Source organism: Hippocampus comes, unplaced genomic scaffold (assembly GCF_001891065.2).
Source record: "Hippocampus comes isolate QL1 unplaced genomic scaffold, H_comes_QL1_v1.1 scaffold165, whole genome shotgun sequence".
Lineage (NCBI taxonomy): Eukaryota > Metazoa > Chordata > Actinopteri > Syngnathiformes > Syngnathidae > Hippocampus > Hippocampus comes.
In genome coordinates, this window is record NW_017805262.1 from 32,993 (window position 1) to 44,959 (window position 11,967).

The 11,967-nt window shown below is 43.6% G+C and overlaps 2 protein-coding genes across 2 annotated transcripts in view; one reads left to right on the plus strand and one right to left on the minus strand.

Moving 5' to 3' along the window:
- The window catches only part of dlgap1b (discs, large (Drosophila) homolog-associated protein 1b), a gene marked incomplete at its 5' end in the record, with an annotated part of 22,920 nt that extends 19,915 nt beyond the window's left edge, over positions 1-3,005 (plus strand). Inside the window, 2 exons of the mRNA XM_019869467.1 lie at positions 493-645; positions 1,871-3,005. Coding sequence (XP_019725026.1) covers positions 493-645; positions 1,871-2,086 — 369 coding nt within the window. The remainder of the gene's footprint in view (positions 1-492; positions 646-1,870) is intronic.
- A 3,635-nt stretch (positions 3,006-6,640) lies between these two features.
- Positions 6,641-11,967, minus strand: part of tgif1 (TGFB-induced factor homeobox 1) — a 9,529-nt gene continuing 4,202 nt past the window's right edge. Inside the window, exons 2-3 of the mRNA XM_019869488.1 lie at positions 9,821-10,050; positions 6,641-7,994 (exon numbers count right to left, since the gene is read on the minus strand). Of these exons, the coding sequence (XP_019725047.1) occupies positions 7,326-7,994; positions 9,821-10,050 (899 nt within the window). The 3' untranslated portion in view covers positions 6,641-7,325. The remainder of the gene's footprint in view (positions 7,995-9,820; positions 10,051-11,967) is intronic.

An 11,967-nucleotide genomic window follows, 5' to 3' on the forward strand; every position in this document is an offset into this window, starting at 1 on the left:
TCCCTCCCCCGTTCTTGTCTCACTCGCGACACTGACGTCATCCTGCACAAACCACCCCGATGGGACGAATGAATGAGGCGCTCATTGACTATGCATGCAGCCGGCGTGCGCCTGCACAAGCGGTCTCCGGCAAATTGACTGAGCCGCCGTGAGGCGCTTGCAGACGGAGCGAGGCGCTGCAATGGAAGCTAGTTTGGTCACAACCAAGCGCCCGAGGAGTATCGACGACATCATGATTTAATGCACCATTATAAGAATGTACCCGAGCAGCATTGATTGAACACCGTCGTTGCAAATGTGCCATATTCAGAATATACCCGAGCAGTAATCATTCACATTGCTATTAGCAATGCGCCATATTAATAATGTACCCGTGCAGCATTGATTAAACATTGCAATTACGAATGCACAATCTTACTGATCTCACCGTTTTTTTTTCATGACGTACAATAATTCCGACAGATGATTGGCATGCATTTGCATTCCTCTCAGAACCCTGACGCGCATCCGCGACCCGTCTCCCAGGACCTGGCTGGCTTCTGGGACATGCTGCAGCTGTCCATCGAGAATATCAGCCTCAAGTTTGACGAGTTGCACCAACTCAAAGCGAACAACTGGAAGCCTCTGACGCCCCTGGAGATCCAGGTGCCCCTTTTCAGCTACCGGCTTATTGTTATTATTATTATTATTATTTGGGAATGGCTAATGGCTGCTAACCTGCATGCTAGCTCCCACTGTTGTGTATGTTTGGATCAGGGTCGGTGATATCATTCGATGATGTTGCGATTCTGTTCCAAAGATACCGATTGGATTGCGCTACAGCAAAATAATTGCTTGTTGTCGACTGTGAGCTGCCATTTTGGTTTTTGTGGGCACCACAGACTAACTCAAGTTTTTAACCAAAAAATTAATAAAATATTGATATTGCGAAATAGCGCATTAATCGATATACGAGGGGAAATCATCACATTGTCATGCGACTAACCACAAGGAAACTTGAAAAAAATTGAGTATCGTGACATAAGTGACAATATTAATTTTGTATCAATGTTATACTTGTACTCTATTCATATTTTGGCTTTGCATGGTTTTGATTTTGATGTCCCTGCTTTTTGTTTTGCGCCTCGTTGTTGACAGTGCACAACCATTTTGAAGGGGTGAGAATTTGGGTTTGACCGATTTTTTTTTTTTTGCAAAAATCAGCCGGCCGGTTAAATCGGACGAAATTTGCTTTTTTTTTCCAAAGGAGCAAAAACCGATTTAAATTTTTGCAGATTGTTTTTTTCCCACATTAACACATTTCAAATAAGACAAACAACATTCTAACACCTCTCTCCTCAAAAACTGATTAAAACAAATCGGTAGATTTCTGCCAATTTTTCTCTGCTTGAAAGTTCAACCAAAAATGTCATTCATTATGTCTTTTTCAAATGTATCAATTAGTTGGTTGTCCGAATTTTATTCTGCCAAATATTGGAATATCGAAGGTATCAATATTTTGCCTCACCACCCTATTTGCATGTGTGTGTGCGAGCGCGCGTGTGTATGTGTGTTATTTTATTTATTTATTTATTTTTAATGGTTTACATTTTTTGCTGACGTCACTACTTTTGTCTTGTTGACAGTGAGCCGCCATTTTGGAGAGCCTGCCCATCTCCACTTGTGCTTCTTTTTTCGTTTTTGTTTTTTTTTTTTTCTTCACAAATGGCTGCCTACGTCCACCATAACACCACAAACATTCACTGCATGCTCCCCCCGCACCCCCCCTCAAAAAAAAGAGGTTATTTGCTCTACTTTTTTCAAATTTTTTTGGGCCCCTGGATGAGGTGGATACACCAGGCCACTTAAGTGTGTTTTACCACCTGTCCAGGAGAGACATGCGCCCCCTCCTGTGCCAAAGAGGTCCCAGAAGGGCCACGCCCCGCTGGCGAGGGACCGCTCTCTGGAGAGCTCCGAGCGGCAGCGTCTGGAGGCCCGCAAGCGCCTGCTCGCTGCCAAGCGCGCCGCCTCGGTGCGCCAGAGCTCCGCCACGGAGAGCGCCGACAGCATTGAGATTTACATCCCTGAGGCGCAGACGCGATTATGAAACACACACACACACACACGCCATGCGCGCAGTAGTAGCACTGGATGGTGAGGGTGCTAACGGACTTTATCACATCACTGTCGCCATGGAAATAAGTATATTTGGATTATTTATTGATTTATTTATCGAGCCCCCGTGCTCTCCCTCCCACCTCTTTCAGCTTTAATGTAGCACCCACACCTCCCTTCGAGTCCTTTCCCACCGCGCACACACAAACTCGCACTCTAATGATGTCTTATATCAGTTACAGAGCACCAGACATTTTTTTTTTTTAAATGTGGCCACATTATAGATACACTGGTGCCTTGAGATAAAAATGGAAATTGCTCTGTGACCACGCTCAAATCATCCCCCTCATTGAATGAATGGAAATGAGCCAACTTGAGTTCGAAAGCACTTCAAAAACACAACCATAGATGAATACAAAGCGCTGCGCATCAAAGAACCCGATTAACTTCAGTCGGAAGTCATCTCAAAGCATCACTGTACACTGTTCGCTAGCTATCTAGCATACCCAAGTTGTTCCTGGGAATGATATTAAAGCCGCCAACGTATATTCCGTGCACACGCTGTCTCGATTTTATCTATTCTATTCATTTATTTATTTCATTGGGACAGTGCACATGAATCAAAACAAGACTAAACAGCGTAAATGCGCCGGACCTAGCATAAATGCTAGTTTTCAGTCATAGTCCCAAACTATCTATTTCGTGGCCACAAATTAGCATATTTTTAAATCTGATGTACCCCCAATTTATTATTTTTTTAATCCCATGCCATGGGCTCTCTATACACAACCTCGTGAAGCCGTATAATGAGGTGCAATGTTGTAGCATGATGAGTGAACAAAATTCTCTTACATTGGTCAAGAGGTTCCATTTTGTCTGCGCGGGTGTGCAGCTTTTCCGGAAAACTGAAAGAATCACAATTATTTATTATTCTTATTATTGTTTACGGTGCCACAAAGGCCATCTTGTCTGTGATGAGTAAGTGCGTGCGTGTGTGTGTCTGAGTGTGTTACAATGCAATAGATCTTTATTAATATGGAGCAGCTGTATCAAAGCGCTTTACGGACCATTTAACGTAAAATAACAATCCAAGAGAAGAAAGACATCACTGAAAATAGAGATAATAATTGACGATTGAAGGGTTTAACGTGAAGCGCCCCCCCCCCGACAAAACATTAGGTACATCCGCACAAACAAAATCAATGCAAACGATTCAGCCGTGGCATTGATCAAATTTACTTCTGCGGGGTTGTCATTTTGGTTGAATACGTTAGCATGATTTATAGTATTGTACAACTTAAGTATTTATGTTTGTATTTTTTTTTTTTTTTTTTTACAACACCACTTTTAATCCCCGAAGGTCGACGAATCTTTATTTAGAAATTCCTTACTGTTTATTTATTTATTTTTTTTGATTATATTTTTACATATGTAAATAATTTTTTTTTTTTATATACCCAATGTCTCGCCCCAAAACAAGCATTTTTTTTGTGAAGTCATTTTCTATCGTGCTTTTTTTACGTTGCAAATTTGAATCCCGGAAGGCAAATTCACTTCAGTGTAAATTCCACTTAATTTTTTTTTCGTGTCATTGTATAAAATACCAGTGTGACGTTATGTCATTGTTTTGTAAATTTTTTTAACTTCATTACAATTAGCGAAGGAGATGATCCTTATGTTTACCCCTTGTGGCCATTTTAGCTTATCACTGAATTTATTTTATTTTCATGAGATGTATTTTTCGCAAATTTGAATTCCTGAAGAAAATGAACTTGGATACAAATTCCACTCCTTTTTTTATTTTTATTTATTTTTTTTTGCGATTTTACTTTAAATAGCTTCATGAAAGCATGCCATTATTTTTTGCACTTTAATTATGTACTGTATAAATCACGGGTGTCAAACTCATTTTTTGTTGCGGGCCGCTTCAGAGTTATGGCTTCCCTTGGAGGGCTGGTGAAAAAATCTCAATGTTATTTATTACCCATGAAAATTTCGGTACAGAATTCAACAAGAATCATGATAGTTGACACACATGATTTGCTCCCGCGGGCCATATAAAATGACATGGGGTACCAGATCTGGGCCCCGGGCCTTGACTTTGACACCTGTGGTATAAATGATGGAATCATAACATTGCGTCAAAACTAAGCAGGATCACCTTTCAGGCAGAATATACACAAGGCTGGTACATCGGATTGCATTGTGTGGGTGTACCTAATAATGTGGGTGTGCAGAAGGTCGACGCACCTGTCCAGGTGCTCTCAGATAATTTTGGTGGGTTGTTTTTAAGAAACTTTTTTTTGGTATCATTTTATGACATCATCATTGACAGTATTAAGACAAAACAGCGAGCCATTTCCCTCCCCATTGCCTCATTGTGCGAAATCGCTGATCATAGCACAGCATGTTTTTATTTCATTTTTGATAAATATTTTCTCGTCACCTTGCAGTCATAATTGTTGTTGTTGTTTTTTATTTTTTTGGAAACATTTATTTATTAAGGGACTGTTTACCGGCGCACTGACTTTGAGGCCCTTCTACTGTGTTTCCCTCCTTTTTGTTTTCCCTTTGCGCCTTAATTTGGACAGTCGAGCACAACGGTGGTCTCAGGGGAAGACGTGTGTGTGTGTGTGTGTGTGTGTGTGTGTGTGTGTGTGTGTGTGTGTGTGTGTGTGTGTGTGTGCGTGTGTGTGTGGATGTGTACGTATGACTGTATATGTTGTCTCTGCTGTCAATCAAGTGGGATTTGCCATCACATAGGAAGTTAGAAGGCCGGTTTAGGAGACCTGACCAGTCGGCTGGTTTGAATTGACCTCATGTTTTGTGCCATTGGACTCGTTACTGAAGTGACAAGATTTGCCTGCTAATCAGTAGCCCCTCTCACATAACCTGGAAAAGACGTCTTATTTTTTTTTTTCCCCCCCCAGTGTCTCTGTTCAGGAGAAAGTGACACAAAGTGTTGGGGGAGTCCAAAGTCAACACGACAATTTTGGACGTTTCAAAAGAAAACATTTCGGAGCTGTAATTGCAAGACCGTGGTGTGACAGTTTTGGACTCGATATGAAAGGAGAAGGCACGTGTAACGGATATTTATGGAGGGAAGTGGTCAAGCACACCCCAAAAAAGGCCATCCGCCAAAATTATTGACACTTGTGGTATGAAAACATTTTAGGGGGACTTGATGATAGAGAGGGTTTTTTTTTTGTTGTTTTTTAATCATAAAAAATTTAATAAACTCGGTACAGGGTTCTAATCAAGAGCGAGAGGGATGGTGCTGGAGCACTACTAGGGTGCGCCCAGGATTTTTTTTTTTTTAATGTCAGGTCTTCTTTTACAGCTCTGATGTGACAATTTTATATATATAACAGAGTAATGACAACATTGAATAGAATATATATATATATATATATAAAACTTTTGGCTCCTCTGATGCAGTAATTTGCAGGATGTCAATGTGAAAGAGGCTCTTGACGAGCTGACGTTTGTGGGATTTTTGTTTGTTTGTTTGTTTGTTTGTTTTGGGGAAGTGGATGCGTGTTTTAGATGCCAACGCTCATTTTTATGTTTTTATTCTTTTATGGAATTGTGTGTGTGTGTGTGTGTGTGTGTCAAGTTCCTAAAATGGCACTGTTCATCATCATGATAAGAACATATCAACTCCTGGTGTAGCAGGGAGTTTGTGATGTAGTTCAATTGTACATAAATGAATGTTTTTTTTTCCCACCTATGTAAATGAAATCAGATAATCTTATGGAGCAGACTTTTTTTTTTTGTAATTAATGTTGCTACGTGTTTAATGGATGTGATGGCACGCGTGTGCGAGCATTAAAATGAACCCTGTGGCCATTTTTCTGCTTTCTCTACATGTGTTTTCCATCGCGCCGCAATCAAAAGACACAGTCAGGGGAAAAGGGCGGCGCGATGCGCTCCACGGGGACGCCGCCCCGTAATTATGCCTTAACCTCTGCACTACCCTTATATATATCACTTCCTTACACGAGGAAGTGACGCTTCCTCGTGTAGCGTTCCATTACTGACCAGACGTGTTCAGTAAAGATTTTTTTTAAAAAAGAGCGTCGTTTCGGTTTTTGAAAAAATCGGTTTTCGAACAGCCTTCTAGAACGGATTATGGTCGAAAACCGAGGTATGACTGTATATATATATATACACACACACACACACACACCATTTGACGCAGCGTACTGTGAAATCCTTCCATTTTAAAAGTTAAAAAAAAAAAAAAAAGCAAAGTAAAAGCCCCATTAAATATTTTTTTCCAAATGTTTTAGAAATTTACAAAAGTCTTGATAACTAAAACAACTGTCGTCAAGCAGCGGCGAGCACACGAACGAACAAGGCCGTGTCTTTGCAAGCAGACGAGAACCCCCGTGGAGAAGCTTTGCCCATGGAACAGCTGTCAAGGCCAGACAGGAAATGGACTTACACGACGTTGGCGTCACTTAATACCCCCGCTGGCACGGCCGGGTGTTAATTTATGCAGGATTATGGTAATTAGCCGACACACCACCACAATGCCGTGAAATGTAGAAAAAAACCCCACAAAACTTTATTTGAGTCCCGCGTGACCTCTTGCTCGCCACAAACATTGCACTGTATGAAAAGAAATCACATAAGAGGGCGTCGTGTCGTCACATTATCTATACACGTGGTCCTATTGTACATGAATATGCTTCTTTTTGGCTGTCTTTCTCCAAAAAAAATAAAAATAAAACAGCGTGAAGAAACCTGTAGTGTTATCATCCAGTCCACTGGCCCGACCTGCTACATTTTTTTTTTCATCAGGAATATGTCCCTTACGTGGGCATTAAAGTAAAACGACATAACCGCTAAATGACAAACTATAGTGTAACATGAACTACAGTAGTAAATACGTTGATGCCAAGAGCAAAAAATTTTAAAAAAAAAATCATAAAATGAAATAAAAAGTCTGTTAAGACATTGAGATCCATCAGGACCTGAAACGTGTTCGGATGACAGATGTAAGACAGGTAGCATTTGTCCCATTTTTTTGTGTTTGTTTTGGTCCCAGGGGTGCAAATAAGATACAAATATGAAATGGATAAACATCTTCGAGCCAAGGCACGGTGATACTGTTGTTTTTGTTATTAAAAAAAACAAAAAAAACAAAAAAAACAATTTGATTGGTTTCAAAAACATGAGAGGGCTTGTTCACAGTTTGTCAATGTGGGGTCCCCCCCGCCCCCCTTTTAGGAGACTAACTGTTTGGCCTGCAGCTCCATCTCGGCGGCCCGCTTCAGGGCCACGTCCACCAGGAGCTGGAAGCCACTGAAGTCCTGCGTGAGGTCCGGCGGGGTCGGAGGAGGGGTGTTGAAGAGCCCGCTGCGGGGGCTCAGGTTTCCCTCCAGGATGGTGCCGGTACTTGTGGTGGCGCCGGCGGGGAGGTGGGCGCCCGCCCCTTTATCGAGACACCTGAGGAGCGCCTGCGCCGCCTGCAGCCGCTCGGCCGCCTTATCAGAGTTCAGCGACGACGGGTGCAAAGCGGTCGGGCTGGCGACGGTGGTGTGACAGATGACAGACGGCCGGGTGGGCGGGTTGCCCGACGAAGGGGACGTGCAGGTGGGCGACGCCGTCGAGGAGGAGGACGGCGACGCCGCCTTCCTCAGGACGCCGGCCGCGGCGGGCTCGAAGCAGGAAGGGTGCAGGACCCGTTTGTCGTAGCCGCCGTCGTCGTGGGTACCTCCGACCGGGCTGCTGCTGCTGCTGCTGCTGTGTTTGGGCGACTGGGAGCTGTCGGAGAAGCTGTCGCCGGCCTTGCCGCACTTCCTGGAGATGGTGAACTGGTTGGGGTCCTTGCCGTCTTTCCGCAACATCTCGGGGAGGAGGCGCCGGCGTGCGTTGATGAACCAGTTGCAAACCTGGAAAACGTCGTGCGCCATCAGTCTCAGAAAACATTTGAGCAACAAATAAACGAAGCGCTTGAGAGGACCCACTTGACGAGCGGAACACCCGTTTCCCACCACTGTCAACAAGATCCCTGAACCAATCACCCTGTTGAGCAGAGCGATCTCTATCCCCGCTGCGTTGACCCCCTGACCCCCCAAAAAAATTACACCTTTCCAGGAATCAAAAGGCCTAACTGCAAAAACAGTAACTTGCCCAGACCACCAAAAACAACCTCGCCGTCTGACAATTGACATTTCGACAACAAAAACTATTCCCAAGTCTCTAAGAGGGAAAAAAAAAAAAAAATCGGCGAAAATGGACCCAACCCTTGACGTGAGCCCCTCAGCTAGCACACACCTCATTAAGAAAATAAACCTCCCCAGTCAATGTGACAAACGACCGATCCCACCTACCAAAACAACCAATCACAAAGCTCAAAAACTTCGATATTTTAGATGACATCACACGATCGCAGGTTACCGAGGCCGTGTGTGGCTGTCTGAAATCAGGGGTCGGCAACCCATAATGTTGAAAGAGCCATATAGGACAAAAAAAACCCCAAAAAACCAAAGATGTCTGGAGCCGCAAAAAATTAAAAGCCTTCTATAAAACTTACAATGAAGGAAACACATGCTTGTATGTATGTCGGAGACTGGACTGTCTCAGAATTGTTTATTTATTCCTTTGTTGTGTGTTCACAAACGCCACCATAGAATTAATTTTGTGATTTCCTCGCTTGATTTTTTTGTTTTGTTTTGGTGCATTATTTTCGCTTTTCTTAGTGTCAGTGAAGTGATCGTGAATTTCCGTTTTTCGCAGGCTGTCTTTGAATGCCTCTCGAGTCGAACGAGAAGAGAGAAGGCACGCAGTCCGACGCAGACGTGTCTGTGTTTGTCGAGACTGTTAGAAGCATAAATAAAGAGGACGTTTTAAAAAAACAACACCACAGCTCTCCTTTTTCGGAGTTGCAACATGTATCTATATCTATTCGAGCAATATTAGCCTACTATCAAAATCTTTTTGCATTTCCAAACATTTTTTTTATAAAGCTCCAGGGAGCCACTAGATGTCGCAAAAGAGCCGCATGCGGCTCTGGAGCCGCGTGTTGCCGACCCCCGTCTTAAATCATCAAATTATTTGATACGTATCCCGTTACAGGGGGGCGCGATACGATTCGAGGATAGTTGGTTGATTCGCGGAAGAAGTAGAGTCGATGCGCGTGCATCTTGGCAATCAAGAACGATTTTTTTTTTTTTACATTTTTTTTTTTAAATTCAAACTGGTTTCGTAGTCAAACCCTTACTACGGGGGCTTATTTTGATGAGCTGTGCACTTTTCCGCTTTCCCGTCGAGCTCCTTCTGTGTTGTAACACAGGTTAGATTTGGACTTCAGCGCCGTTGGCGTGAAGAAAAAGAAGGGGAAAAAAAAGCGGCAATAAAACGGTCATCGTCATAGCGACAATCGGGGGGGGGGTCAACTGTCTTGTTTTCTTTGGTTCCGCGGGCCAGTCGTAACTGGCTGCAGCTATGTAAATGACTCCGCATTGTTCCCAGACAGCTGGGATGGGAACGGCTGCAGGGAGGGAAATTCCTCAGCATTCACTGACTCACGACTCCCCTCCTCTTCCTGCTCCTCCTCGCGCACTGCGGAGTTGCGCCACAAAAGCAGACGACCTCCAATGCAGTAAAGTGTCATGTTTTGACAGGAAATGATTCATCCCATACTTCCTCCCACTCCCCCCCCCCCCTGCTTGGAGGGTCGCCTTTGTGTGTGTGAGGTGGTGGGGGGGATACGTACCTGCAGTGTGGAAAGCTGCGTCTGCTTGGAGAGGAGAGCCTTCTCCTGCTCCGACGGGTACGCGTTGTAGCGGTGCTCGTACAACCAATCCCTGAGAATCTGCACCGACTCCTTGGGCAGGTTGCCGCGCCGCTTCCTTTTCCCGCCGCCTCCACCGCTGGATGACAGGTCCAGGGGCACGTCCACGCCATCGTCATCGTCCGTCTCGCTTCCCGACAGCATCATCAAACCTTTCAGAGAGGATACAGGAAAGAGAGACAGGTTTTTTTTTTTTTTTTCCCCGAGCTGTCAGGTTGCGCCATGTGATTCATTCCATGACGCCGGGGGGGGGGGGGGGGGGGGGGGGGGAGGGGGGGCCCCATTGTTTGACGGAACATGTGCAAAAGGAGTTTTAAAAGGGCTCACAAGTCACACAAAGCATGACGGATGTCTGAATATTCAGCGGCATGAGCAAATCCGAGCATCTCAAGGCTTCCAAATATGCCTCAGAAATCAACAAAGCTGCTTAGGGTTCAGCTCAACGAGCATTTCAGGGGCTCCCAATACGCCTCGAAAGTCAAAACCAAACTCATCGACAAAATATAGAGAGATACTTTCACTCAGTGAGAATCTCTCGGATTCCAAAATATGTCGCCAAAGTCAACAAGTCAGGCGTCACTTCAGCTCAGCGGGCGAGCGAGCATGTCAGGGGTTCAAAATGGGCCTCAGAAGTCAAACAGCTTGTCAACAAACAAATCTGGTGGCATTTGAGCTTAGCGAGCATCTCGAGGGTTCAAAATCCGCAATCAGAAGTCAATAGATCAGCGTGAGATGTCGACGGTTCAAAATGCAACATCCCTCTCCAACGTCAAAAGACAACAAACAGATCTGGCTACTGATTTCAGCTCGGCAAACGCCTGAAGGATAAACCACGACGAGTGTTCTTAGCTTCTCCCCATGATGGCAAAGTATACTCGTGATCATAACTCCCAGTCTTTTTCTAAATAGATCAATGTTTCTGTATGCGGTTCTATATTTACCGTAACTCCGTGACAAACCATTTGTAGCCCTGATACGTCATGACGACAGTCAATCCTTTAATGAAAAACACTCATAGGCCATCAATATAAAACAAATGAAAAACAGTCAGCACGGTGGGGAATGAGCGTGCCATTTCGCGCAGCGTGATGACATATTCTTCATACGTCGCACAAATTTCTTCGTCGGTCATAACCTCGGAATGTCATTAGGGTAAATATTTGTGTCAAAAACACTTCAACCATTAGATAAACCGTCATATATCTATTTTCATTCCCTATATATACTTACTTAGACCATGACGAATCCTTAAAAAGAATGAAACACTTTGTCAGTTTAAGCCAGATGGATATGCGATTCATTGAGACTTCGCAATTCCTCTCACCTCAGTATGGCACTAATATTAGTCGTTCTTTACTGATGATAAAGAATATCACTAAGTGCCGTTGTATTGCAAGGCTCCACGTGTTACTGCGACAGTATTCAATTTGTTGCTTATAGGGTTAAATCACTGAGCATAAATGCTACTTAGCATTAGCAAGCGGGCTGAAAGGCTAAACTGCGTGGTCGTTATCGATAAAGTGGGATTCTCTTTATTTTCTTTTGTTCGACAGTAAACTACAACTGGGGGTGTCGTTAAGTAGCTGAAAGCCTTTTTTTCGGAGGATTGTTGTCAAAATTAATCGAACAAACTGCTGCTTGTTGTGAAGTGAGTCACGATCACCATAGAGCGCTCATATCTCAAATCTGCGCTTCTTTTCTCAAAATCTTGTAAGTTGAGTGATTTATACCTTCAGGTACTGTTGTATGCTATTGTATAAAGTAAAAAAATAATAAAATAAAATGAATAAAAACTGGAAAATGGCAGTAACCGACTTTCACCACCGCCTGCCCATTCTTGAAATGTCATAAATAAACTACGGACCACCTATATTTTACTTCAGACCTCTAAAAAAACAACATTCCATTAAAATATATCGTGAATTGGGGGGTTGTGAGATGTTTGACAGATGTGGGTCAAACGTCCGCCATCTTGGAGTTCCTTTCAAAAAAAAGCTTTTCCTGGTTTCTTGTTTTAAATGGCTCCCGGTCACGTGAGCTCACCTTAATGTGGAAGTATGACTTGGGGG